The 26,986-nt window shown below is 49.3% G+C and overlaps 1 protein-coding gene and 1 long non-coding RNA gene across 2 annotated transcripts; both read left to right on the plus strand.

Moving 5' to 3' along the window:
- The first annotated feature begins 1,906 nt into the window (after positions 1 to 1,906).
- LOC103292386 (gasdermin-C-like) lies at positions 1,907 to 25,311 on the plus strand. The gene is given in 11 exon segments (XM_054708738.1): positions 1,907 to 2,007; positions 4,450 to 4,492; positions 4,494 to 4,668; positions 5,008 to 5,191; positions 7,483 to 7,651; positions 9,925 to 10,036; positions 19,618 to 19,692; positions 21,872 to 22,008; positions 22,331 to 22,460; positions 22,916 to 22,989; positions 23,648 to 25,311. Coding segments are annotated over 10 exon segments (1,335 nt in total). The 5' UTR covers positions 1,907 to 2,007; positions 4,450 to 4,453; the 3' UTR covers positions 23,888 to 25,311.
- Positions 16,228 to 18,322, plus strand: LOC129147198 (uncharacterized). The gene is made up of 3 exons (XR_008554533.1): positions 16,228 to 16,242; positions 17,329 to 17,349; positions 18,283 to 18,322. It is a non-coding gene; the product is annotated as an uncharacterized LOC129147198 (long non-coding RNA).
- Positions 25,312 to 26,986: the final 1,675 nt, after the last annotated feature.

Below are 26,986 nucleotides of genomic sequence, written 5' to 3' on the forward strand. Positions count from 1 at the left end.
CGGTTGTTCTGCTGTTCAGTTATTCAGTCAATTTGCATGTTATGCTTTTATTATTATAGACAAAAAAAGGGAGTGGGAATGTGGGGGAGAGAGCAGAAACCTAGAAGCGCATGACTGAAACTTGTAAGGCCCTGGGGGTGGGGAAGGGGAAAGAAAGAAGAGGGGGAGGAGGAGGGGAAGCAGGAGTGAGGCAGGGAGGGGCAGGGAGAAGTCTCCATGAAAACCTGTGAACAGGGCCAACCTGGAAAGAGAGCTAGTGGAGAATTTACAGGAAAATAACGTGCTGGGCAATGGCCACCCACCTCAGTCTCCCTTGAACCCTTAAGTAAATTGGCGTCGCTTACTCTTTTTTTTTTTAAAATATATTTTATTGATTTTTTACAGAGAGGAAATGAGAGAGATAGAGAGTTAGAAACATTGATGAGAGAGAAACATCGATCAGCTGCCTCCTGCACACCTCCTACTGGGAATGTGCCTGCAACCAAGGTACAGGCCCTTGACCGGAACTGAACCCGCGACTCTTCAGCCCACAGGCCGATGCTCTATCCACTGAGCCAAACCAGTTTAGGCAGGGCACCAAGCACTTCCCTGTGCCAAGGGCACAAACAGAAGACTCCTGTGCGAGGCTTGCCAGGAGGGAGGCATGGGTGCTGCCTGCACACTGCAGGGAGGAACGTGGAGCTTCTGCTCTTCCAGGATCACTGCTTCCCCACTGGCGGCTGTTCCCAGGGGAGGACCAGGGATGCTTAGCTGCAGCTACCCACTCGCTTCCCCAGGTTTCCTGCTTATATCCCTCCTCTGGGAGGTCGGAGGTGCTTCCCGATGGAGAACAGGGAACTGGGAAAGGAGAGCTAGCGGCTGCTTATGGTCATGTTGGTTCTAAACGAAGCCAAATTAAAAAGAAACCGAAAAAAACCTTCAGGCTTCTTGGACTCACATAACTCGCCCCAAAGAGTTGTCACATTTCCTTGGCTTCTAGAATGTTCCAGAGTAGGGCAGAACTCTCAGGTGCTGGCATGTGGCACAGTGGTGTATGCACATACACAATTTTATATTTGAGTCTGTTGTTTTTACAATCTAAATTTGGGAAGTAAATTCAGCTTGGGGAAATTCTTTGGTCTGTTGGGTCATGTAGAAAGCACAGCTGTGAGCCCTCTGGCGCATGGAGTGGGTACCCGTTCCCCGGTGGGAAGGGCAGGGGTGGGACTGGCATGAACAGTGGATGGAAGAAGGGGGTAAGTGCCGTGTGCAGCACCCTCCGCTGCCCTTCTGAGCGTCAGTGCCGGGACGGCCTGCTCCCACAGGCTCCCTCTGCCAGGCACTTCCCTCCGCCCCATCATGCCACAGGAGTGACCATGATGTAATTAGAAATTAAATGGGTTTGGGGCAAGTTGTTTTGTCCTTTTAAAAAGCAATCTCCTTTCTCTTCATTAAAGATTGTTGTAAGATGGATTGCACATGACACACAGGGGGGGTAGCATCGATTCCAATTGAACCGAGGCTCTGCCCAGGGTCCTGCATGTACCTCTTCTCTCCTGAAGCGGATCTGTACCTTTCCTGCTGACACACGGCCACATCTTACACAGGGCGTTTAAGGTGGCCTGTCGCCAAATACGTTGTCCCAGCAACCACTCATCCGTGAATGAACCTATGAATCATATTTGCTCAGACCGTTCTCCGGGTCAGGAACAGACACACTCTACTCCGGAGATACTATATAAATCCTGCCCGATTTCACTCTGTAGCCTCGGCTGAGAAGGACTTGAGAGGTAAGACCATGATCCATAGCTCAGCCCCAGACCTGGTCTGGAGGAGAGGAGGGCCTCATCTGCTTCTTATTACAGGATATTGCCCTGGAGTCCGGGACCTGCTGGTGGGAAGAAAACACCAAGAGCAGAGTCGCACTTCTCTGTTCTCTGGGTTTTGTCTGACCTCAGGCGGTCTGGAGATTGGAAGGAGCCCTACCCATTGGAGCCTTTCTCTTTAAGACAAGACAATAGACAACTGGTAAGTGCTAACCAGGGACCAGGGGGTGAATAAGAAGATACTGTTATCAATGGAAGCGAGGTTTTTGGGGTGCCCTGAGGAAAAGAATTTCCTGAGGCTCCCACAGGAGGATGGGGTTTCGTGGAGAGCTTTATTGATGATGTAAAATTAAGGGGGTTCCCCTCCAAGGTCCCATTTCTGCATCTTGCCATGGAAGAAGTCCAATCCTGCCTTCAGCAGGGCTAGGATCAAGGCCACTGCCCAGAAATTTAGTTCCAGGTTAAAGTCCCGTCAGCACCTGGCTAGCTTAGCTGTGTTCCCAGCTGAGTCCATTGCGTGTGGGGTCAGCACAGCATGGACCATGGGGCTGCATACGGCCACATGGCTATGGAGAGAGACCAGGGGAGCACACGGCCCAAGTGCGGGTCACAGAGCGAGAGAGAGAAAGAGAACAAGAGTGAATAAGAGAGGGAGCTCGGGTTTTAACCAGGAGCTTCTCCAAACTAACCAATTAACTCTTCACGATCTCACATGCTTCTGATGGGGTCACCCCCTAGCCAATCCATTGTTCCCCAGGCTAGACTGACAGGCCTACACCCCCTACACCCCACCCTCCCAACCCCCACTTCCACTGCACATGTGCCCATCTCCCCCTTTGTTCTGTCCCTTCCCCCAGTGCCCTGCAGGGAGTGGACCTGGTTCCCTGGGGAACATGAAGCTGCCCAGATGGCCATGCTTATAGTGTCTGGCCTCCCCTTTGCTTTTTTCCTTTATTAACATTAACCAGCTAACTACGGCAATAACAGTGCTACAGTCAGAGAGAGAAATGTTCTTAATAGGGTTGAGAAATGGGTAGAGGTGCTTTTGGTTTATTTTAGTTTAATACCCCTCCCCTCCCAAGTCAGCACTTCTTCCTACAGTTCTCCCTAATGCAGAGAATTCTGGGTAACAACAGGCAAGCAGGTAAGGCTAAGGGATGTGTCTTTGACACATCTTGTTTTTCACTCATCCTCACCTCTCCCCTTTGGCAACTGTCTGCTTATTCTTTGTACTATGGGTCTGTTTCTGTTTTGTGTTGTTTATTTTTTTTTTTTAAATTCCACATATAAATGAAATCGTATGGTATTTGTCTTTTTCTCTCTGACTTATTTCACTTAGTATAATGGCCTCTAGATCCATTCATGTGTCACAAATGGCAAGATTTCATTCTTTTTATGGCAGTCATATTCCACTGTGTAAACGTACATCTTCTCTACCCACTCATCTATCAGTGACCTCTGCCTGCCCTCAGAGTCTTCAGCCATGCCAACCCGCCTCAGCGCTGTGGGTGGGACGAAAAAGAAGCAGGCCGCTTAGGAGTGTCCTGCATGCCGGGGAGCCAGGCCCACTGTGCTCTCACTCCCCATGGGAGAAGACATGGGCCTCGGGGTTAGTCTTGGTCTGAGTTGTGCTGCCTCGGAGGAGGGGTGACGTGGGGAAGTGAAACTGCTCTGCTTCCACTCTTCAAAGCATCCATTCCCGGATGTGCTCCAACTGAGAGTCCAGACCACTTTGCTGGGCTCTGCGCTCGCACAGAGGAACTCTGGTCCACGGGTGGTTGTCAGAACTGGTGTTTCCGTGGAGGGCTGAGGGCTGAAAGGTCCTGTTCTGCCATCTTACTGACGTCATTCTTTGAAATGGAAAGTGTTTAAAAGCAGAATGAGAGTGTCATCCAGGTTGACGGCTACAGGTAGAGGAGTACAGGTGAATGAGTACAGTTTGATGGGTACAGGTTGACAACTACAGGTTGACGAGTACAGGTTGAGGACTACCCATCCAAGGCTCCTGACACTTAGAAATGAGGCACTTCACAATTTTCTAGTGAATCATGGTCCACTTAGCACAACAAAGCAGGCATCCAGGCTTTTATTTAACCATCTCCTGCCCACCTTTGTGACAGCCACACTCTTGTTCTGTTCAGTCACAGCAAGACTCGGTAAGATCTTAAAAAGCATGGGCTTTGCAGCACTGAACACAGGTAGTTCACACACACACACACACACACACACACACACACACTCCAGGGGGACTAACCATCGTACAATGTGGCCAGCTTGATGTGAACGGTGGTGGCATAAGGAAGTGCGTACATTTGGTTTTGGAGGGGAACTTACCTCCTCTTCGGCACTTCCTACAAGTTAAGCAAGTGCTCATTGGTCCCCTGATCCAGCAGGGACTCCAGGTCTAGGTATCTCATCTGTTCACTAAAGACCATCCTGGTGGACAGTTATTTAAGGAAGACCCAGGGCCCTAGAGCTAATGGGAGTCATTTGCACATGCATGTGACTTCAATGTGTAGATATGACAAAGGCCTATGACACAGTCAAGTCACTGCCAACTCTCTCTGAATGACACCTGGAAACTGATTTAATCTCATCTGTAAGACCCACCTCATCTTCATGCTTCCCTTCTCTCTGCCCCTAGCAACATGCCCTCCATGTTTGAGAGAACTACCAAGAAATTGGTCGAAAGACATCGGACCCCAAGAGCTCAGACCTGTCAAATGCTTGGAGAGGGCCACCAAGATACGCCAGTTTTCTCTAATACAGAGGAAGAAGGCTCGCTCTCGGTTTTGGAAACTACCTGATGACCCACTTGACGTCTCCCTCAGGCACATCCTTGAACCAGGTTCTTCGGTCCCAGGTATTGTCAGCCACGGGCATAGGAGGCAGGGGCTGCAAAACAAGGGTGCAGGGAGAAGGATGCAGCAGGCAAGACATGCTGAGACACCCACACAGGGACCGCATCATTCCTTAGGTTTAGGACAGCATCCCTGTTATCCAGCCCCTGGGTGGGTTCAAATGTCATCAGGAGTAATTTACACTCAAAATGTTGGCTGATGAGTTAGCTTCTTGGTTGAGAGATTCAGTTGAGTGGGAGAGCTGGGGCGAGCTAGGGCTCAGTCGCTCCGTTTCCATGCCATTTCCCAGCTGTTCCAGAGGGAATTCTTGGCTGAACCTCAGGTACCTTGTCTGTTTCCAGATGCTGCTGTGAAAGTGTCTGCCGACTTCAGTGACTCCATGGTCAGGAAGCAGCAGGCGGCTGGGAACGTGAATGCTGGGGCAGACGTGGGCTTCTCGGGGGAGATGACTATGTGCCGAGGGTCCTCCCTGGAGTACCAGATTGTTAGCACCCCACACGAAACCTGGAAGGAGCTTCAGGAGAGGTGAGGGCAGGGGAAGGGACCTGGTCAATGGGCCCCACGCGGAGCTCTCCTCGTGGGCAAGGAGGCTCAGAATGAAGTAAATGACATCCCAGATCACGCTGCCCTTCTTGGGTACTCACATATTCATTCATTCAGCGAGCGGTGATGAGTTATCTAATAAGTCTTCATTAAAGCTGTGGTTGTTGCCTGGCTGGCTCAGTGATTGAGCATCAATCTATAAACCAGGAGGTCACAGTTTGATTCCCGGTCAGGGCACATGCCTGGGGTTGCAGGCTCAATCCCCAGTGTGGGGTGTGCAGGAGGCAGCCGATCAGTGATTCTCCTCATTGATGTTTCTATTTATCTCTCACTCTCCCTTCCTCTCTGGAATCAATAAAAATATATCAAACAAAGGAAAAGCTGTGGTTGTCCATTACTATGCTGATTTGTGGTAAGACTAGAGTAATAACAAGACAGATAAAAATCCCTGCCCTAAAACATATTTATTGGGGCAGGGGACATGCAGTGAGTGAGAAAAATAAGCAATAAAAAGTAAGTTAAAGTATTAATTTAAGTGAGGCAAAGGCTTTGAAACTCTGTTTAAACAAAGTATGGCTCAGAGTCTTAGAATTTAATTTATCTCAGTGCCTGTGGGAAAAGACCTTTTAGAAACAGAGATTTCAATTTGAAGAGTATTTATTTTTTAAAAAAATATTTTTATTGATTTCAGAGAGGAAAGGAGAGGGAGACAACCATAGAAACATCCATAATGTGAGAGAATCATTGGCTGCCTCCTGAAAACCCCTACTGGGGATCGAGCCTGTAATCCGGGCATGTACCCTGATCAGGATTTGAACCGTGACCTCCTGGTTCATAGGTTGACACTGAACCACTGAGCAACGCAGGCCAGGCCTAAATAGTATTTCTATCAGTGCAAAGAAATACTAAAGCAACTAGTGAAAATCCCAGGCTATTGGAGACTGAAAGTTACTTTGACCGGATGTGGCATAGTTTCTCCTGGTGTCTTTTAAGACCTATTAAAACTAACATTTACAAAGACTTTATGGTGTAAAAGAGTATTTGGGTTTTAGCTGCAGGAAAATTAAATAAAATTTGTCCTAGAATTTTTTCAGCAGCTGAAGAGGCTCCGATTTGAGGGATACTTTTTATTATCCACTAGTAGCACCAAGGAAAAAAAGTCTGTCTGAGGTCAAACTTGCAATGTGAAAAGAAAGGCAGTGAGACACTTTTGGTAAATGGATGTGGGCACGTGACGTGTTTCACCTGAAGGCAGGTGCAGACTGTGGGGGCCTCTAGGGTAGTGTCAGGAGCCGGTGGAAGAGGGCTGGAGGGAGGGGCCTGTTTAGGACTCTCTGGGGCTAACAGTTGAACTGAGACCTGCAGAATAAAGGGAGCAAAGAGCAGGAGGAAAGTGGTCCAGATGAGGGGGTTGAAGCCTGGGCCAGGACCGGCTTGGCGTTTTCCGGAGCCGCGGGAAGTCAGTGAGGTGGGAGCTTAGCCAACCAGGATGAAGGTGACAGAGGTGAGGCTTGGAGGTGAGTGAATGTCAGATGACACAACAGCTTAGAGACACGGTAAGGGCCTTGACTTCCCCCAAAGGTCGATGGGGGCTGTGACCTCCTCCTCTGAGAAGCAAAGGGTCTCAGTATCCCCCCAGCTCTCTACAGGGTGTCAACCCGGTGGGGCCTTTAGTGGAACGAGAGTTGAGTCTGAGAACGGAAATGCAGATGAAATCCGTCTTCGGTACTTTCAACCCGTCATGTCCCACCCAGACCTGCACCTTCACCACAGCCCTCCCAGCCACCTGCCAGGGACAGTGACTCTGTCCACATCCCCATGTGCTTGTCCTGGAAGCTCATCCAGCATCTCCTGCTTCATCCCCTTTATCCGTTTGCCCCCACCTCACCCTGACTGTGCCTCTGGACAATGGTCAGGCTCCCAAGGGACTGTTGTCCATCATGTGGACCTGTCCACGCCCGGCCTCTTCACGGGGGAGGCCCTGGCACTGAGCATCTATAAACTACCCTCTAACAGGACCAATATAATTTTGGAAAATGCCAATGCCTTTCACAAAACAGCCTGTGTACCCTCCTTCCTACGCCCCCATCAGAAAATGGGGCCCCTCCACCCTGCGTAGCAAAGAAGGTGTTTCACTCTCCTTGGTAACCTGACCCATGTGCCAGGATCTTTCTACCTGCGGCAGGAACACCCCTTCCAGGTCCCGAGGAGCAGGGTGACCCAGGGCCCCCGGGAAGGCATCTCTTCCCACTCTGACCCTCTCCTCCCTGCAGGAAACTGCTGGACCCAGAGCCGGCCTTCCTGAAGCAATGCCGGGAAGCAGGGGTGAACCTGTATGTTGTGACCGACACCGTGGAGCTGCTCAACAGCTCTATGCTGCAGGATCTCAGCAGCGCGAACGTCTCGGGAAAATTCTCCATCGCTCGGAATATTTGTTTCCAGGTTGAGGTGGGGGCACTGATTGATAAAATAGCAAGTAGATTTAATCATGTGGTACTACATTTGCTTTGGGTAAGGGATGGATTCTGGCAAGTCTAAAGGGGTTTTATGCTGAAAGAAATGAGGGACCCCACCACCAAACCTCAGTGGTTGAAGTCCGCTAAATGCCGTGGCCTCCTGAGAAGAATGGGTAGAAGGAGGGAGATTTAAATGCCTTCAGGCTCATAGAAATGATATAACTCACTCACACAAACCAACGATAGTACCTTCAATTATACAAGTAAATTCATTTATCATAATGTGCTCTTACACATTATATATTTTATGTGTAGTTTGTCCTCACTTAGAAGAATTAGAAACTCAAGGAAACAAACGGAATTCTGAACTAATTTCCCCAAGGTCGGTGATTTTGTCTCTGAGGAGGGGAGTTTGAACAAGTGAAACATTGCTCCAGTGTGAAGGGTGTTTGACCTTCAACTTTGGGTTTCCATCTGCTTGGGCTGGGAAACTGGCTTTTTGAGAACAGGGACAATCCTGTCCCCCATTCCCCCCTCTTCCCCCACCCCCACTGTCCCAGCTGTTCCCAGGCAGACAGGCGCTAAGTGTGGGCCATGGGCTGTGATGTCATTAAGCAGTTGGTGTATCACCTTGGTCATGGCTGCATCAGTTTTGTGTTGGTCAATCAGACAAAAGATCAACAAGGAAATGGAGGACTTGAGCAGCTTCACGTAGATTAATTGGACTGCATTCCCTAGCAGATAGAGACAGGACATGCTGCGGAGTAGCACACACGTTCTCCTCACGCACACCCAGAGCATTTTCCAGCCTCCTTATCAGTCTGACCAAGTTTAAGAAGCCTGAAGTTACACCAGATATCTTTTCTGGCCACAGTGGAATGAAACTAGAGATCAATAACAAATGGAAAACTAACACATTCACAAATATATGGACACTAAGAAATACACCTTTGAACCTCCCATGGGTCAAAGAAGATACCAAGAGGGATATAAGAAATAAGAAATATCTGACTTCTTTCAATATCCTCTCACTTTTAATATATTTTCTTTATCTGTCATTTTCTGCAGTTTGAATTCATTGGTCTAAGATTTTAAAACTTATTTTGATTGCTTGGAGTCCTCTGAGCTTCCCAGATCTGTGATTTCATGTCTGACATTAATTTGGGGGAGATTCTCAGTTATTATTGCTTCAAATATTTTTCCTGTTCCTTTCTCTTCTCCTTATATAATCATTACATGTATGTTACAGCTTTCCTAGTTGTCCCACAGTTCTTGGATATTATGTTTCATTTTTTAGTCATTTTTCCTTTGCTTTTCAGTTTTGAGATTTCTGTTGAGATTTCCTCAAGTGCAGAGGTTTTTCTCTCACTTGTGTCCAGTCTACTAATGAGCCAAACAAAGGGTTTCTTTATTTCTCTTGTAGTATTTTTATTTCTCTAGCATTTCTTTCTCTTTTACTTTTTTCTTTAGACTTTCTATCTCTCTGCTTACATTACCCATCTGCTCTTGCATTTTGTTTTTGTTTTCCATTAGATCTCTTAGCAAATTAATCACAATGGCTTAAAATTCCCGGTCTAAGAATTCCACTATCCATGTTATAATTGAGTCTGATTCTCAACTTGATCTGTCTTTTAAAATGTTGTTTGCTGCCTTTGAATAGGCCTTGTAATTTTTGTTTTTATTGAAAGTTGGACATGATACATGTGATAAAGGAACTCTGGTAAACCGGCCTTTAGTGAGATGGCGGTAAGATGAATGAGAAGGGAAGCACTCTGTAGTCCTTCAAGGGGTCCCAGTATTTTCCTGTCAGTGAGCCGTGCCCCTGGGCTGTGAACTCACAAGAGCTTCTCTGTGCTCTCTCCCCGCTTGGATGGGGCAGGAGGGCAGAGGGAACTAGATTTGGATGATGCCCTTGCCCTGCATGGAAGACTAGAAGAGGCTGGAGTTGAGTATTGCCCTTTTATCAATTGATTTGGCTCCTATGAAGAGTAGGAAGATGAAACCCTCATCATCAACAAGAGGAAGTGACTAGATGTACTTGAATCTGAAAAAGTCAAATCATTGGAGTATCAACATGAAATTGAGGTACATGAAGGTAAATATGGATAAAACAAGGAAAAAAGAGCAGGAACTAGAAACCAGGAGTAGAGAGGGTGAGGGCATGGGGGCTGCTGATCCCTTTTCTCATGAGCTTTCTAGATGTATTTGACTTTAAAATGACATGCATGTATGACAGTGTCACCTGGCTTCTGTTCCCAGGGTGAAGGACAGGGAGGGGGTCTCAAAGTGAGAGAGAAGAAGCTGACTGTGCCGAAGGGCTCGGTGCTGGCCTATAAGAGGAAGCAGCTGGTTTTTCACAACAAAGGCTGGGGTAAGCAGAGGCTGAAGGAGGCGGGTCGGGTGTGGGGGCCTGCTTCTCCTAGGAAGAGAAATGAGAAGGGGAGACCGTCATCAGGCAACCTTCACTTCTCTACCTGTTCAGAGAGAAGCAGCATTTCCCAGCTGTCCAGGGCACACATCACCACTAACCACAGCCACCCCAAGCATGGCCTGACTGAAATGCTGCTCTGGGAGGCAGAGACAGTATCCTCCATGGAGAGAGACAGAAGGGTGCCCAATGCGGAGGTGTGCTTAGCACTGGGTGAAGCATGATCCTACAACCACCCATCTCTATTCCAGGTCCCCCCCGCCCTCAGCAGTGCACCTGGGCAGCCACAGAGACTTCCCAGGTTACCCACACCCTCACGGTAAAGGCCATAACATTGGCACAACCATGAGCAAAACTGCAGAGGCAGTGCCCTAACCATAATGCAGGATTGTGTCTGCATCTCTCCCTCCCTCACCTGCCTCAAGATGCACCTTTCCCCAACACACACTGGTTCCGACTTCACACCAAATACAACTACAAACAGGGTCGGATAGTGGGTGTTGTAAACACAACCAGCTCAGGGTCCTTGGCCTCTCCCTGCCCAGATGTGGAGTCCCAGGGAGAGGTCAGCCTGAGGAGGGTCCAGCTCCTCAGAGACCAGGGGCTGCACTCACCATACAGAACACTTTCCACTCCTCTCTCTCTCTCTCTCTCTCTCTCTCTCTCTCTCTCTCTCTCCATCTATATATATATATATATATATATATATATATATATATGTATATATATGTATATTTATATGTATATTTATATGTATATTTATATGTATATTTATATTTATATTTATATTTATATACCAGAAGCCTGGTGCCAACATTCGTGCACTCGGGGGATGGGGGTGGGGGGCCTGGCCTGCGCCTTTTCGAAGTCTAAGAGCCCTCAAGGGTGGTCCAACTGCCTACTGCTGGATTAGACCCACTCCCCATAGTCGGACATCCTTAGCACTGCAGGCACTGTGCTCACCAGCTGTGAGGATGAAATTTGGCTGAGTAGCGCTCCCCCTGTGGGAGGGCACTGACCACCAGAAGGCAGTTCCTGTGTTGAACCTCTGCCCCCTGGTGGTCAGTGTGCTTCATAGCAACTGATTGTTCTACTGCTCGGTCGATTTGCATATTACACTTTTTTTATATAAGATACACACGCACACACACACACACACACACACACACACACACACACACACGTGTACACATTCACTGTTCACTGTAGAATCCTCACTGCAACATCTGGTGAAGGGCAGGTCCTGCAGTCAGTGACCTCCTGTCACTGGCAGTAGATGGAATGAGTATGAATTCTCCAATCACGTGGGGTCAGTGGCTGAACTCAAACTGCAAAAATACGTTTTATAAGTGTTGACAAGTGTGAACTAAATGGAGTTAGATTCCAAAGGCTAACCTCACACCAGTGTCTGCAAGTCATGTCCTGCCCACTAGGGGGTGCACGAAGCTTGTCTGTTTCTACAGTTCAGGCCCAAGGGGGTCTAGAAGGAACCTTCACAGAGAATGGCCCAGTGCAGTGAGCATTGCACTTCCATGAACTAATTTCATCCTCCTAACACTTTATAGTGTAAACTAATACGCAGAACAGTTCAATATGTTGCTTGCTCTGTGGCTTTGGAGAAAATCAGAATTCCTCTGTCCCCATCTTATCTAAGAAATTGATGTGAGATCTTAGCTCCAGAGCTGATGGAGATAAATGTCTGATAAGGTGGCTGAGGCAAATCCAGCTTCCCTCTCTCCAGTTCATCTGGACCCTTCCCCTGACCTGACCACAACTCCAGGGCTCTGCCATCTCATAACCCCTCACTCCCGTGTGTCCCCTCTTCCCACACAGTATCCCCTCACTGCCCACTTCCTTAAAGAATCTTCTGCACCCTGCTCACTGCCTACCTGCTGTCCATGCCTAGACCCACTGCAGTCTGTCCTCCAGCGAATTTACTCACATCATCATCAATGACCACACACTTGATTATTCCGCCTTGGACTCTCTTCTCCCTGGATACTGCGTCACCATGGTCTTGGGGTCTCCTATAATGGGACTGCTTTCCCTCTGTCTCCTTCCTTCATGGGCTCCTGTCCCTTGTAAAACATGTCAATATGATTGTTAGGCAAGTTTCAGAACTATGAACATTTCTCTACGTGAGATGTGAAACCACCCAGGAGGAGGGCAGGAGGGAGTAGCTGTGTGAGGGAGGAGAGTCCTGGGGAGGAAGACAAAGGGCAGTGGGAGGCGATTTCCTTTCTGTGGACAAGGCAGTTCTCCAATGTGAGACTAGAGTGGATAACCTTCACCCAGGTGCCCATGGGAACCGCAGGTTCTAGCTTCCCTTTTAGAGAGCCTGATGCAGAGGGTATGGAGTGAGGTCTAATGAGTTTCCACAGCATTCCAGGTGATTCTGATGCAAGGGGCCCCCAGGTGACCCTGAGCAAAGCTGCACACCTGGGCCAGAGGAGGAAGTGTGGGGGCTGCAGGTGCTGGGATGTGAGGCTCCTGCAGGAATACCCTGCTCTGCTGACCTGGCTTCTTCTCACCCAGATATTCTTCACTTCGGATATCGTGATGATCTGGAAACCTTTACAACACGTGAGTTGTCCTTTTGATAATGCTTAGACCTCAGTCCCAGTGAGACCTTGACCCCTTTAGACACCCATAAACACCCTGCTGGGGCTCAGCCCTGACCAACGCACAGGGAAACATTCCCCAGCCAGACTCCTCTATCACCTCCCCATCTTACTTATGTGACATAAGGCCCTGGCTTCAGGGAGAGCCACATATCTCCTTTGAGTACTGGGGTTGGAGTGTGTGTGGGTGGGTGGGTGGAGGGAGCAGAGACTAAGCCTTTGTGAGTGATCACTTGAATTTCTCTTTCCAGTAGCAAGCACAATCCTTAAGTGGACAGGAGACTGTAGAGCCAGGAAAGTGGGATGTGATCCCTCCACGAGGCCCCATGTTACAGCTGAAAGCCCACTAGATCGTCTTTGTTGTCCTCTCCTGGGCCTCTCGGCTCTGGTTCCCTGGCAGGAGTGGATGGAAAAGAGGGGTCAGGGAGTAGGGGGAAGAATGTAGATAAACGGAGAGTCTTCAGGGATTGACTCTTGGATGGTAATTTAATTTCCCTTCTAGGCAGCACAAGACGCTCCATCCACCCAATAGGAGTGTGTGTTTGCTGGGGTTGAGAAGGGGTCCTCCTTGTACTCATCTGTGAGCAGGGCAGAGTGTCCCTGCTTTTGCCACCATGGCCCCGGGTCTGGCCATAGTGTCTGTGGAATGGGAAGGGTCAGGAAGGGTCAAGAAAGATTGGAAAGTTGGAGGGATGGACTAGCATGAAGCTGGAAGAGATTAAGCAAGAGGAGGGTGGCAGTAGAAGGCAGAACCCTTGGAATTATCTCTAAAGCAAATATGGTAGAAGGGAAAGGGAGAAGACCACTTGCCATTCTTTTTCTAGAAAGCTCACAGGAACCCTTCTGTCTGGGTGTTTACTAAGAGGGAACCTGAAGCCTGCTGGGTAGGGAAGACACAATCTCAGTACCCAAATTGGAGGTTTCCAAGCAACTGAGAAAACTGAGTATTATTTCCAAATTTACACTTTGCTCAGCCCCACTTTTCATTTACTTATTTATTTTTTTCTTATTTATTTACTCTCTTCACCCTTACTTTCCCTCCCTTACTTCCCTTCCCTTCCCTTCCCTTCCCTTCCCTTCCCTTCCCTTCCCTTCCCTTCCCTTCCCTTCCCTTCCCTTCCCTTCCCTTCCCTTCCCTTCCCTTCCCTTTCCTTTCCTTTCCCTTCATTTAATTGTGGATGCATGCAACAACCAGCTCAGGATCCTTGGTGCCTTTTTGCTCAAATGCTGAGTGCCAGGTAGAGGTCAACCTGATATGTCTACTTGGAGATTGGGGGTTTCCTCACCACATACAGCATTCTCTCTCTCTCTCTCTCTCTCTCTCTCTCTCTCTCTCTCTCTCTCTCACACACACACACACACACACACACACACACACACTGCAACATCTGGTGAAGGGCGCGTTCTGCAGTCAGTGACCTCCTATCACTGGTGTAGATGGAATGAGTATGAACTTCCCAGTCTTGTGGCATCAGTGGTTGAACTCAAACTTCAAAATTATCCTATCTAATAAAAGGGCAATATGCAAATTAACCATTACTCCGTCACAAAAGATGGTGGCGCCCATACCACAAGATGGCGGTGCCCAGTCCCCTAAGCCCACCAGAGTCCCCCAGTCCGGGGGGGATAGCCAGTGAGAGCAGACAGCGTTATTGGCCTTGCGGAATACTAGCTTCGTCGCCGCACCTGGCCTGTGCCAGCCCCCTGGAGCCGGAGTGGACAGGGTCAGTGACAGGGGGGCTGGCCCGCTGCCTCTGCGGCAGAGTGCAGACCTGGAGAGGAGATGGTGGGCCCGCCTCTTGTGGAACCAGTGTGGGTCCCTCCCACCTCCCATGGAATCGGCACAGGGCCCTCCCGGCTCCTGTGGAAGCAGAATGGCTCCTGGCTTATGGCTTAGCAGCGCTCCCCCTGAAAGAGCACACTGACCACAGGGGGCAGCTCCTGCGTTGAGCGTCTGCCTCCTGGTGGGTCAGTGTGTGTAATAGGGACCAGTTGTTCTACTGCTCGGTCAATTTGCATATTACCTTTTTATTATATAGGATATCACACATACACACACACACACACACACACACACACATATGCATGTGTATACCTTCACTGTTCACTATAGAATGCTCACTGCAACATCTAGTGAAGGGTGGGTCCTGCTGTCAGTGACCTCCTGTCACTGGCTGTAGATGAAATGAATATCAACTCTTCAGTCTTGTGGGGTCAGTGGCTGAACTCAAACTGCAAAAATACGTTGACAAGTGTGAACTAAATGGAGTTAGATTCCAAAGGCTAACCTCACAGCAGTGTCTGCAAGTCATGTCCTGCCCACTAGGGGGTGCACGAAGCTTGTCTGTTTCTACAGTTCAGGCCTAAGGGTGCCTGGAAGGAACCTTCACAAAGAATGGCCCAGTGCAGTGAGCATTGCACTTCCATGAACTAATTTCATCCTCCTAACACGTCATAGTGTAAACTAATATGCAGAACAGTTTAATAAGTTACTCGTTCTGTGGCTTTGGAGAAAATCAGAATTCCTCTGTCCCCCATCTTACTTCTGAAATGGAAGTGAGATCTTAGCTCCAGAGCTGATGGAGATTAATGTCTGATAAGGTGGCTGAGGCAAACCTATCTTCCCTCTCTCCAGTTCACCTGGACCCTTCCCCTGAACTGACCACAACTCCAGGGCTCTGCCATCTTATAACCTCTCAGTCCCATGTGTTCCCTCTTCCCACCCATCATCCCCTCACTGCCCACTTCCTTAAAGAATCTTGTGCACCCTGCTCACTGCCTACCTGCTGTCCATGCCTCACTCCACAGCAGTCTGTCCTCCAGCGAATTTACTCACATCATCATCAACGACCACACACTTGATTATTCCCGCCTTGGACTCTCTTCTCCCTGGATACTGCGTCACCATGGTCTTGGGGTCTCCTATAATGGGACTGCTTTCCCTCTGTCTCCTTCCATTATGGGCTCCTAGCCTGTGTCAAACACATCAATATGATTTAGGTAAGTTTCAGAAGTATGAACATTTCTCTATGTGCGATGTGAAACCCCAAGGAGGAGGGCAGGAGGGAGTAGACATGTGAGTGAGGAGAGTCCTGGGGAGGAAGACAATGGGAAGTGGGAGGCGTTTTCCTTTCTGTGGACAAGGCAGTTCTCCAATGTGAGACCAGAGTGGATAACCTTCACCCAGGTGCCCATGGGAACCGCAGGTTCTAGCTTCCCTTTTAGAGAGCCTGATGCAGAGGGTATGGAGTGAGGTCAGGGACTCTAAAGAGTTTCCACAGTGTCCCAGGCGATACTGAAGCAAGGAGTACCCAGGGGACCCTGAGCAAGCTGCACACCTGGCCCAGAGGAGGAAGTGTGGGGGCTGCAGGTGCGGGATGTGAGGCTCCAGCAGGAATACCCTCGGATCTACTGACCAGGCTTCTTCCCACCCAGGTAGTGTTCACGTCACAAATGGTGATGAAGAAGAAGAGGATGATGAAGATGATGATGAAGAGGATGATGATGATGATGATACCTTTTCAGCAGGTAAGTTGGCCATAATGCTTAGACCTCAGTCCCGGTGAGACCTTCACCCTCTCCCATTTTATTTTAATTTAAATCCTTTTTTGTTTAAAGTATTACATTTGTCTCCTTTTCTTTCCATTGACCAATCCCCGTCTGCTCCAACCCTTCAACACAAGCCCTCACCCCCCTACTGTCTGTGTCTATGGGTATGCTTATATGCATGCATTCAAGTCCTTTGTTAATCTGTTACCTCCACTCCCACTCTCTCCTGCCTTCCCTCTAAGGTTGGACAGTCTGTTGGATGCTCCTATGTCTCTGGCTCTATTTTTGTTTATCAGCTTATGTTGTTCATTATATTCCACCAGGGAGTGAGATCATGTGATGTTTATGTTTCTCTGACTAGCTTATTTCGCTTAGCATAATGGTCTCCAGGTCCATCCATGCTGTTTCAAATGGTAAAAGTTCCTTCTTTCTTCAGCAGCGTAGTATTCCATTGTGTAAATGTACCACAGTTTCTTAATCCACTCATCTGCTGATGGGCACTTAGACTGTTTCCAAATCTTAGCTCTTCTGAATTGTGCTGCGATGAACATAGGGGTACCTTGACCCCCTTTGCACACCCATAAACACCCTGCTGGGGCTCAGCTCCGACAACCCCACAGGGAAACCTTCCCCACCCAGGCTCCTCCACCACCTCCTGATCTCACTGCTCTGACCCACACAGGCCCCTGGCCTCAGGGAGATCCTGTCTCCTTTGAGTACTGGGGTAGGAGAGTGTGTGTTTGGGGAGCAGAGACTGAGCTGTTGTGAGTGACCACTTCAGTTCCTCTTTCCAACAGCAGGCATATGTCAACCACAGTCCTTAAGTGGACAGGAGACTGTAGGGTGGGATGTGATCCCTCCATGAGGCCCCGTTTACAGCTGAAAGCCCACATGATTGCCTTTGCTGGGCTCTGATTCCCTGGGCAAAGGGCAGGGGTGGATGGAAAGAGGGGGAAGGAGTAAGGGGGTGGATGGAAAGAGGGGGAAGGGAGTAAGGGGCAGAATGTAGACAAACTGAGAATCTTCAGAGACTAACTTTTACGTGTTAATTTCATTTCACTCTAGGCAGCAAAGAACCTCCCAGAGGTGAGTGTGTGTTTGCTGGGGTTGGGGAGGGTCATTGTACTCATCTGGTGAGCAGGGCAGATTAGCCCTGCCTTTGCCACCATGACCCCTGGGAGTGGCCATAGGTCTGTGGGATGGGAAGGGTAAGAAGGGGTTGGGAAGGGTCCGGACAGGTTTGGAAGTTGGAGGGATGGACTGGCATGAAGCAGGAAGAGGTTAAGCAAGAGGAGGGTGGCAGTAGAGGGCAGAACTCTTGGAAGTGTTTCTAAAGCAGGCGTCCTCAATTATGGCCCGCGGGCCACTTGCGGGTGTTTTTGTCGTTTTGTTTTTTTACTTCAAAATAAGAAATGTGCAGTGTGCAGAGGAATTTGTTCATAGTTTTTTTCAAACTATAGTCCAGCCCTCCAATGGTGTGAGGGACAGTAAACTGGCCCTCTGTTTAAAAAGTTTGAGGACCCCCTGTTCTAAAGCATATTTGGCAGAAGAGAAAGGGAGAAGGCCACTTTTTCTAGAAAGAATCCAAGGAACACTTTGGACTAGGTGTTTCCTAAGAGGGAACCTGAAGCCTGCTGGGTAGGGAAATTCAATCACAGAACCCAAATTGGAGGTTTTCAGCAACTCAGAAAACTGAGTTTTATTTTCAAATTTATACTTTCCTTAGCCACAGTTTTCATTCATTCATTCATTCATTAATTATTTAATTAATTAATTAATTACTTCATTATTGGATGCATGTAACAACCAGCTCAGGGTCCTTGGTGCCTTTGTGCCCAAATGTTGAGTCGCAGGTAGAGGTCAACCTGATATGTCTACTTGGAGATTGGGAGTTCCCTCACCACGTACAACTCTCTCTCTCTCTCTCTCTCTCTCCCTCTTTCTCTCTCTTACACACACACACACACACACACACACACACACACACACACACACGTACACATTCACTGTTCACTGTAGAATCCTCACTGCAACATCTGGTGAAGGGCAGGTCCTGCAGTCAGTGACCTCCTGTCACTGGCAGTAGATGGAATGAGTATGAATTCTCCAGTCTTGTGGGGTCAGTGGCTGAACTCAAACTGCAAAAATACGTTTTATAAGTGTTGACAAGTGTGAGCTAAATGGAGTTCGATTCCAAGGGCTAACATCAGGGCAGTGTCTGCAAGTCATGTCCTGCCCACTAGGGGGTGCACGAAGCTTGTCTGTTTCTACAGTTCAGCCCTAAGGGTGCCTAGAAGGAACCTTCACAGAGAATGGCCCAGTGCAGTGAGCATTGCACTTCCATGAACTAATTTCATCCTCCTAACACTTCATAGAGTAAACTAATACGAGGAACAGTTCAATAAGTTGCTCGCTCTTTGGCTTTGGAGAAAATCAGAATTCCTCTGTCCCCCATCTTACTTCTGAAATGGAAGTGAGATCTTAGCTCCAGAGCTGATGGAGATAAATGTCTGATAAGGTGGCTGAGGCAAATGCATCTTCCCTCTCTCCAGTTCACCTGGACCCTTCCCCTGACCTGACCACAACGCCAGGGCTCTGCCATCTGATAACCCCTCACTCCCGCGTGTCCCCTCTTCTCACCCAGCGTCCCCTCACTGCCCAATTCCTTAAAGAATCTTGTGTACCCTGCTCACTGCCTAACTGCTGTCCATGCCTCACCCACTGCAGTCTGTCCTCCAGCGAATTAACTCCAATCATCATCAATGACCACACACTTGATTATTCCCGCCTTGGACTCTCTTCTCCCTGGATACTGCGTCACCATGGTCTTGGGGTCTCCTATAATGGGACTGCTTTCCCTCTGTCTCCTTCCTTCATGGGCTCCTGGCCCTTGTCAAACACATCAATATGATTGTTAGGCAAGTTTCAGAACTATGACCATTTCTCTACGTGAGATGTGAAACCACCCAGGAGGAGGGCAGGAGGGAGTAGCTGTGTGAGGGAGGAGAGTCCTGGGGAGGAAGACAAAGGGCAGTGGGAGGCGATTTCCTTCTGTGGACAAGGCAGTTCTCCAATGTGAGACCAGAGTGGATAACCTTCACCCAGGTGCCTATGGAAACCGCAGGTTCTAGCTTCCCTTTTAGAGAGCCTGGTGCAGAGGGTTTGCAGTGAGGTCAGGGACTCTAATGAGTTTCCACAGCGTCCCAGGTGATTCTGATGCAATGGGCCCCCAGGGGACCCTGAGCAAAGTTGCACACCTGGCCCAGAGGAGGAAGTGTGGGGGCTGCAGGTGCGGGATGTGAGGCTCCAGCAGGTTCACCCTCAGCTCTGATGATCCGGCTTCTTCCCACCCAGGCATTTTTCACATCACAGATGATGTTGTTGATGATGATGATGATGATGATGATGATGATGATACCCTTTTAGCAGGTAAGTTGGCCATAATGCTTAGTCCTCAGTCCCGGTAAGACCTTCACCCTCTTCCCTTTTATTTTAATTTAAATTCTTTTTTGTTTAAAGTATTACATATGTCTCTTTTTTCTCCCATTGACCTCTCCCCGTCTGCTCCCACCCCTCAGCACATGCCCTCATCCCCCTACTGTCTGTGTCCATGGGTATGCTCATATGCATGCATACAAGTCATTTGTTGATCTGTTACCTCCACCCCCCACTCTCTCCTGCCTTCCCTCTAAGGTTGGATAATCTGTTCAATGCTCCTATGTCTCTGGGTGTATTTTTGTTAATCAGCTTATGTTGTTCATTATATTCCACAATGAGTGAGATTATGTGATGTTTATGTTTCTCTGACTGGCTTATTTCGCTTAGCATAATGCTCTCCAGGTCCATTCATGCTGTTGCAAACGGTAAAAGTTCCTTCTTTCTTCAGCAGCGTAGTATTCCATTGTGTAAATGTACCACAGTTTCTTAATCCACTCATCTGCTGATGGGCACTTAGACTGTTTCCAAATCTTAGCTCTGGTGAATTGTGCTGCTATGAACATAGGGGTACCTTGACCCCCTTTGGACACCCATAAACACCCTGCTGGGGCTCAGCTCTGACAACCCCACAGGGAAACCTTCCCCACCCAGGCTTCTCCATCACCTCCTGATCTCACTGCTCTGACCCACACAGTACCCTGTCCACAGGGAGATCATGTCTCCTTTGAGTACTGGGGTAGGAGAGAGTGTGTGTGTTTTTGGGGAGCAGAGACTGAGCTGTTGTGAGTGACCACTTCAGTTCCTCTTTCCAACAGCTGGCATATGTCAACCGTAGTCCTTAAGTGGACAGGAGACTGTAGGGTGGGATGTGATCCCTCCATGAGGCCCCGTTTACAGCTGAAAGCCCACATGATTGCCTTTGCTGGGCTCTGATTCCCTGGGCAAAGGACAGGGGTGGATGGAAAGAGGGGGAGGGGAGTAAGGGGCAAAATGTAGACAAACTGAGAGTGTTCAGAGACTAACTTTTACGTGTTAATTTGATTTCTCTCTAGGCAGCAAAGGACCTTACTGCCTTCGTAGAGATGAGTGTGTGTTTGCTGGGGTGGGAGGGTCCTCCTTATCCTCATCTGGTGAGCAGGATAGAGTGCCCCTGCCTTGGCCACCATGACCTCAGGGACAGACCATAGTTTCTGTGGGATGGAAGGGCCAGGAAGGGTCAGGAATGTGGAGGGATGGACTGGGATGGAGCAGAAAGAGGTTAAGCAAGGGGGTGGCGGCAGTAGTGGGTGGAAGCTAGGAAGTGTCTCTAAAGCAAATTTGAGGGATGAGAAAGGGAGATGACCACTTGCCATTCTCTGTCTAGGAACGGTGCAGGAACCCCTCGGGCTGGGTGCTCACTAAGAGGAGACCTAAGGCTGCTGGGTAGGAAACGGCAGAGCTCAGAACCCAAATTGGAGGTTTCCAAATGACTCAGAAAACTGAGCTTTACTTCCAGCTTTACACTTTAGTCATGGCTACTTTTCATTCATTCATTCATTCATTCATTCATTCATGCAGCCAACATTTATTGAGGGCTCATTGGGCAGGTGCCATTTTCTGAGCACTGGGATAGGATAGTGAACCAAACAGAAATGCCTGCCTCCCTGCTGCTTCCATTCTAGTGACTTCTCACCCTCACAAGGTCCCCTGGAGGCAGGTGTCCTGGCAGAAGCAGGCGGCCCCCAACATCCACTCCTTGGTTAATTCCTTATAGACCCTGAAGATATAGGCACAACTGCATGTATTGCCAAATACTTTGTATATTCATATAATGGTCATGACAACCTCATTTTGGAGTCTAATGCTAGAATCTCTCACATTTTCATCTCTGAAGTCCAGTGTAGAACCCACATTATTTCCAACGTGTCAGGAGTGAGCGTCTGATCAGCTTCTTCCTTTTTTGGTGATCCTTTCCCGGGTCCTCTCCTTTCGTCCCTGCATGAACCCCCACCTCATTTCAGCGGAGACTCTCCATCTTTCTAGCCTTTTGTGGAATTCCATTCCAGAGCTCAAACATGCCATCTTCAGGGATGCGCTGGGGGGAAGAGGAATTTTGCTCATGTTGGAGGGAAAGGAATGTTCTAATCTGGGAATTGTCTGTTTTCTGGTTGGCATTAATGCCCGAGGGCAGATTTCAAGCTGCTAGAAGAGGAGGTTTCCCAGAAGGTGAAAGCGGCCGAGCTCTCGAAGGGCATGCGGGGTGTTGTGTTCTCCAACCTCCTGGCCATGCTTGGGCACCGCGAGGCTCTTCAGGACCTCATGGACACGGTGAGGGGCCCCGCCGCTCCCTAAGGCTGATCCGACTTGTAAATGGGGGATGTTTCAGGGGTACGGCTGCCAAGGCGGGTGGGGAAAGGAAAATGGGGGTAATCTTAGTGGGATGAGAAGGATGTCTGAGGTTGGGGACTATGCCCCTGTGCCCAACGACCAGGGCCAGGGCAGGCATCCCTCACAGACTGGGGTGCTCCATATTCCCTGGAGGTACCTAGAGCCATTACCCCCACTCCTTGGTTAATGACTGTAGATGCAGAATTGACAGGGAAATCACTGATGTCATTATCACCATCATGAATAGCCCTGTCTCCCACAGCTTGAACTGGAACTGGACAAGCATTTGGAGGGCCCTGGTGGCGCCATCCTAACTGAACTGCGAAAGGACTCCCGCTATCCAGAGGTTGGCTCAAAGTCCCTCCTCCTTTACCTGCTTGAAGCCTTAATAGGTAAGAGTGGTTTGGAGGAAGAATGGGGGGGTCACAAGGTTGGTCCTCCAGAGCCCCGAACGGGCTGCATTAGGTGTCACCTCTCCAAACCCCTTGGCAGGTTATGATTTCTCACCCTCACCTCACAGGCCCCTCCGCGGTCAGGAGGGCTCAGGGTGATAAGCTTGCCTGTGACAGAGCCTGAGGCCTGCGAGGCCAGCCAGGTTCACGCAGCGGGTCAGTGGGGGCGGTGATGCCGGTCCAGCCACAGAAGCCCACCCTGGACCATGTTAGGTAGCTTCCTGGAGACCATCCCACGAGCATGAGCAGAAGGAGGACTTCCCAGGGCAGGGAACTTGACCTTCACGTCCAGCGAGTTTTATTCCTCTGCCTTAGAGTTCGCCTCTAAAGGTCTCTGAGTTCACCGTGGGGAGAGGAAAATCTGACTCTTTCCCCAAATGTCCCTCTGTCCCCAGTGCTGAGTGACATCCAACTTGATCTGCTGGCTCAGTCCATGGAGAAGAGGATCCTCGTCCAGCAGAGGGACCTGGTGAGCAATCCCCAGGGGTTGGCATCCTGGGATTAGAGTGAGGGAAGCAGGATGAGAATGGTTCTTGGAAAGGAGATATGACTTAGGTTGATGCTGGGAGGGCAGGGGAGGTCCTGGCTTGGGCCAGGGAAATCTGGGCTGCATCTCTGTCTGGGAAACAGGCCCAGTGGGCATGAGTCTACCTGGGGAAAGTCTCAGTTTCCATGGCAACCCTGCAGAGGGCCCCTTCCCCAGTTCTAAAATAGCGGTCTAGGAACACAGGTTTGGGGATCTCAGGGCATCTGAGTTATATCCCTGCTGTACTCTCATGGTTACCATTTGCAAATTGCATGCTCTTTCTCTGCATATGTATGTGTAAGTACATGTGTGTGTAGACATGTACACACACACACATTGTACACGCAGGCATACACACACAATTCCAAACCCCACTAATTGCTGAGTAAGTGTCAGTGTCACTATCTAGCAGCTGAGGAGCCAGTGCTCAGTGATTTCCAACAACGTGTCCATGACCACACTGACCGCAAGATAGGAACAGGTCACGACCCCAGAGCTCCCGCCCCCACAGTTACCCTGCATGACCCCTGGCCCTTGACCACAGGTTCTCTCTTCCTGACCTCAGAGGCTGACCTGTAACATCTGATACTGTTTCTTCAAGGTGAGGAGCATCCTGGAGCCCAACTTCAACTGCTTCCAGAACATTCCCTTTACCCTCCAGCCTGAGCTCCTCGCCCCACTCCAGGGAGAGGGCTTGGTCATTACCTATGGGCTGCTGGATGAGTGTGGCCTGAAGATGAAGCTGAACAGCCCCAGGTCAACCTGGATCCCAGAAGCCAAGGAGCCCCTGTCTGCCCTCTATGGGGCCCTCTCTGTGCTGACGCAGCTGGCTGAGGCCTGAGCCCTCCTGGGGGGCAGGCCAGGGCGTCAGTCCAGTGAGGCTAGTCAGTCCTGGTCCTGCCCTTTGCTGCAAACACCCCCAGGCTGTTCTCTGTATCCGTGAGTCTGTATCTATTCCACATATAAGGGGTAGACAGTCTCTTTCTTTGTTTGATTTATTTGACCTAGCACAAGGCCTTCAAGGTTTGTCCATGCTGTCACAAATGGCGGGAGACTCTGGCTGCTGAGTGGGGGGATCGGTTAGAAGGTGGGGGGCATGCATGGATGTAGGGAGAACATTGAAGGAGTTTCTCTAATTGCTCGGGCACTCAGTGGCATTTTTAAAAGGTAGGAGCTTGAAAAGTATATATATTTAGTTCTGCTTTAAATATATCCCAGGAATACTTTGGGGATATATATGTAAACTCATAGGATTACATCTTCCTGCTTCATCTATGGAATGACTGTGATTGGCGCTATTTTCTAATGAATTTATAATTTACACCAGAAGGTGGCAGCATTGCCACAGAGCAGGACTTGGTGATGGCAGACACTTTCCTTGATTTGCTTTGGGACTTCTGAGTTAAAGGCCAGCCCCTCTCTCTGCTCTGCTCTCCCACCTCCCTCCCCTGCTTTTCTCTCCCCCTTTGCTGCCTCCCCACTGCATTTAACATGGAATGGCTTCTTTTTATAGCTTCTAGAATCTTCCTTTTAAACACTGCATTGGTTGTATTGAATAATTCCCATAAAGAGCTCTGGGAGGTAAGACGTGAGTTTTGGGGAACTTAGAGCTGTTTCCAGGGTTTCCAGAAACGCCAGCCCTTCTGCGGGATTACTGTGGGTTCTGTGGGAAATGTGTTGTCCATGCTGAGCCCAGGCAGGAGCCGTGAAGAGTCTGAATGTTGCTCAGTAAGCAGGGCATCTAGTTTCTAAATGAATTCAGCCAAGCACGGGAACTGTTTCAAAATATTGCAACCTGGTCAACCCATCAGAAAGCAGGGCTGGTGCAAATGATAGGGGGACTTATAATCTGATAGATAGAGCGCCTGAATTAAGCTGAAAAATAATCACATTATTTTAAATCTTAGAACACATATACTTATGTGAATACAGGGTTAAGTTTTTCCTAAGTTTCCTTTCCAAGGCCTGTGTGAAGCGATGGAGGAGGTGACTCTGCTGTGAATGCAGCAAGCAGAACTGATAAGCATGGTCCGACTGACCCACCAGGAGTCAAAACATCATCTCATCAACATCATTTCCTTACCTGGTGGCTAAGGACAATAGGGACCCCCAGGGCTGCGCATAGCTGTTTTCCCTTCCCAGCCTCACCCTAGCACTTCCCCTGTATAATCCTGTCCCCCGCTCATTGCTGTCAGACAGGATTTGAATGCTTGTAAGCAACTTCTCTTCTTGGTTGGCTGACCTTCTCAATAAATGTCTTCTGTGATTCGACCCTGCCTTCATTATTGGACATGGCCACAGGCAGCCTGAACCCATCCGGGGTTTCCTGGTAACAACAACGTGGGGATTTGCTGTCTTCTAGGAGAACAGAGCCCGTCCTCACGAAGACTTGCCCCTGCACAGGTCTGGGCTTGGAGTCTGAGGTCACTGCTGGGCGACCTCTACCGGACAACTCCATCCTCCTGGCTTCCTTTTTCTCGCTTTATTGGTTGTTAGTGAATCGAATTAAATAATGCCTCTGAAGAACCTACCCCAGTGCCTAACGTGTACGTGATACTCAATAAGCTGTTCTTGAGTAAATTGAACCCAGACAACAGTGAGGGCCGCCTTGGAAGCCTGGGTGTCCCTGCTGTGGTCCCACAGGCAGCCCCAGAAGATTGGGTGGGAGGAGGGGTCTGTGGTCGGGGACGCTGAAATCACTCTTCAATTTCTGGAAAATCTCAGGCAGCATGTCTCAGGATGCCCCTCCCTCTGGTAGGGACTGGGCACTGCTCTTCTCCCTGCTTCACAGCCTGCAGTAGAGCACACATCATTAGTTGTGTGTTGTTTTTTTTTTAACATCAGGGGTCTTTGCATTTGAACACAGTTAGCCCTGGGTTATCTGATTTGGCTTTAAATCTGCCTCGCCCTAGTTGTCACAGAGGGAACCAGACAGGGGTTTGCTGCCATGACCCACCTTCTCTCCTTTCTGAGGAGGCGGGGAGCCTCTATGCTGACAGTCTCTAAGATCAGGGAGGAAGGGAGTGCTTGAATGGAGTGTGGGTAAGCTGTGCCAGGCCTTCTTCCTTGGCCTTTTCAGGCCAGCAGGGGGCGGGAGAGTGCTCCCACCTGCCCCAGGTGTGCTGGGAGCAGAGCCAGGAGGTCTCCAGGCAGCTCAAGTCAGAAAGGTGCTGCAGGGGCTTTGTGCCCAGCTGGCCTTCGCGTGAATGTCTCTGGCGGCTTTGCTTCTAGAGGACGTGGAGACAGTCCCCACGTGGGACCGGAGGCTTTCATTCCCCGGGGCTTGGCCTCTCAGGTGTGTCCTTGTTGATTGTTCTTCCCCGGGATACAGCGAGGCCCTGCATTCCTTCTACAGGCAGTTCCCTACCTCCCTCCCTCAATAAGAGGGACCAATTATACAAGTTCTAACAGCAGATTTTAGATAATTTCTTACAGTTCCTGTTTAATTAATTATGCTGGCCAATGGTTCTTTGTTAAAAAGTCTCCCTTTTATTGGGGAACTATGCCCCTGTTTCTGGGTGTGAGTCTGTGCAGGTGTCCCTAAGAGACTGGGGACGAGCTTGTCATTCGATGAGTTGATCTGCGTTGTTCACTGAGTGCACACAGATGCCAGGTGTTGGGGACACAGGAGTGCAATGTCTGTATTTTAATAACTCGCATCTCAAGAAAGGTAAAACAGATCACCCCAAAACCTGGCTTAAACCAGCACACATTTGGTTTATGTCAGCCTGTTCCCGTGGGTCAGGGATTTGGGAGTGGCCTCAGCTGCTGGTGCAGGCGTGGGGCTCTCCTGTGACTGCATCTGAGGCTGGCAGAGGTCGCAGCCACCTGCAGGCTCACTGAGGCTGGGGCACGTGTTCTTTTTCTTTTTTTTAATAATATATTTTTATTGATTTCAGAGAGGAAGGGAGAGAAAGAGAGAGAGAAATATCAGTGATGA

Source organism: Eptesicus fuscus, chromosome 19 (genome assembly GCF_027574615.1).
Source record: "Eptesicus fuscus isolate TK198812 chromosome 19, DD_ASM_mEF_20220401, whole genome shotgun sequence".
Lineage (NCBI taxonomy): Eukaryota > Metazoa > Chordata > Mammalia > Chiroptera > Vespertilionidae > Eptesicus > Eptesicus fuscus.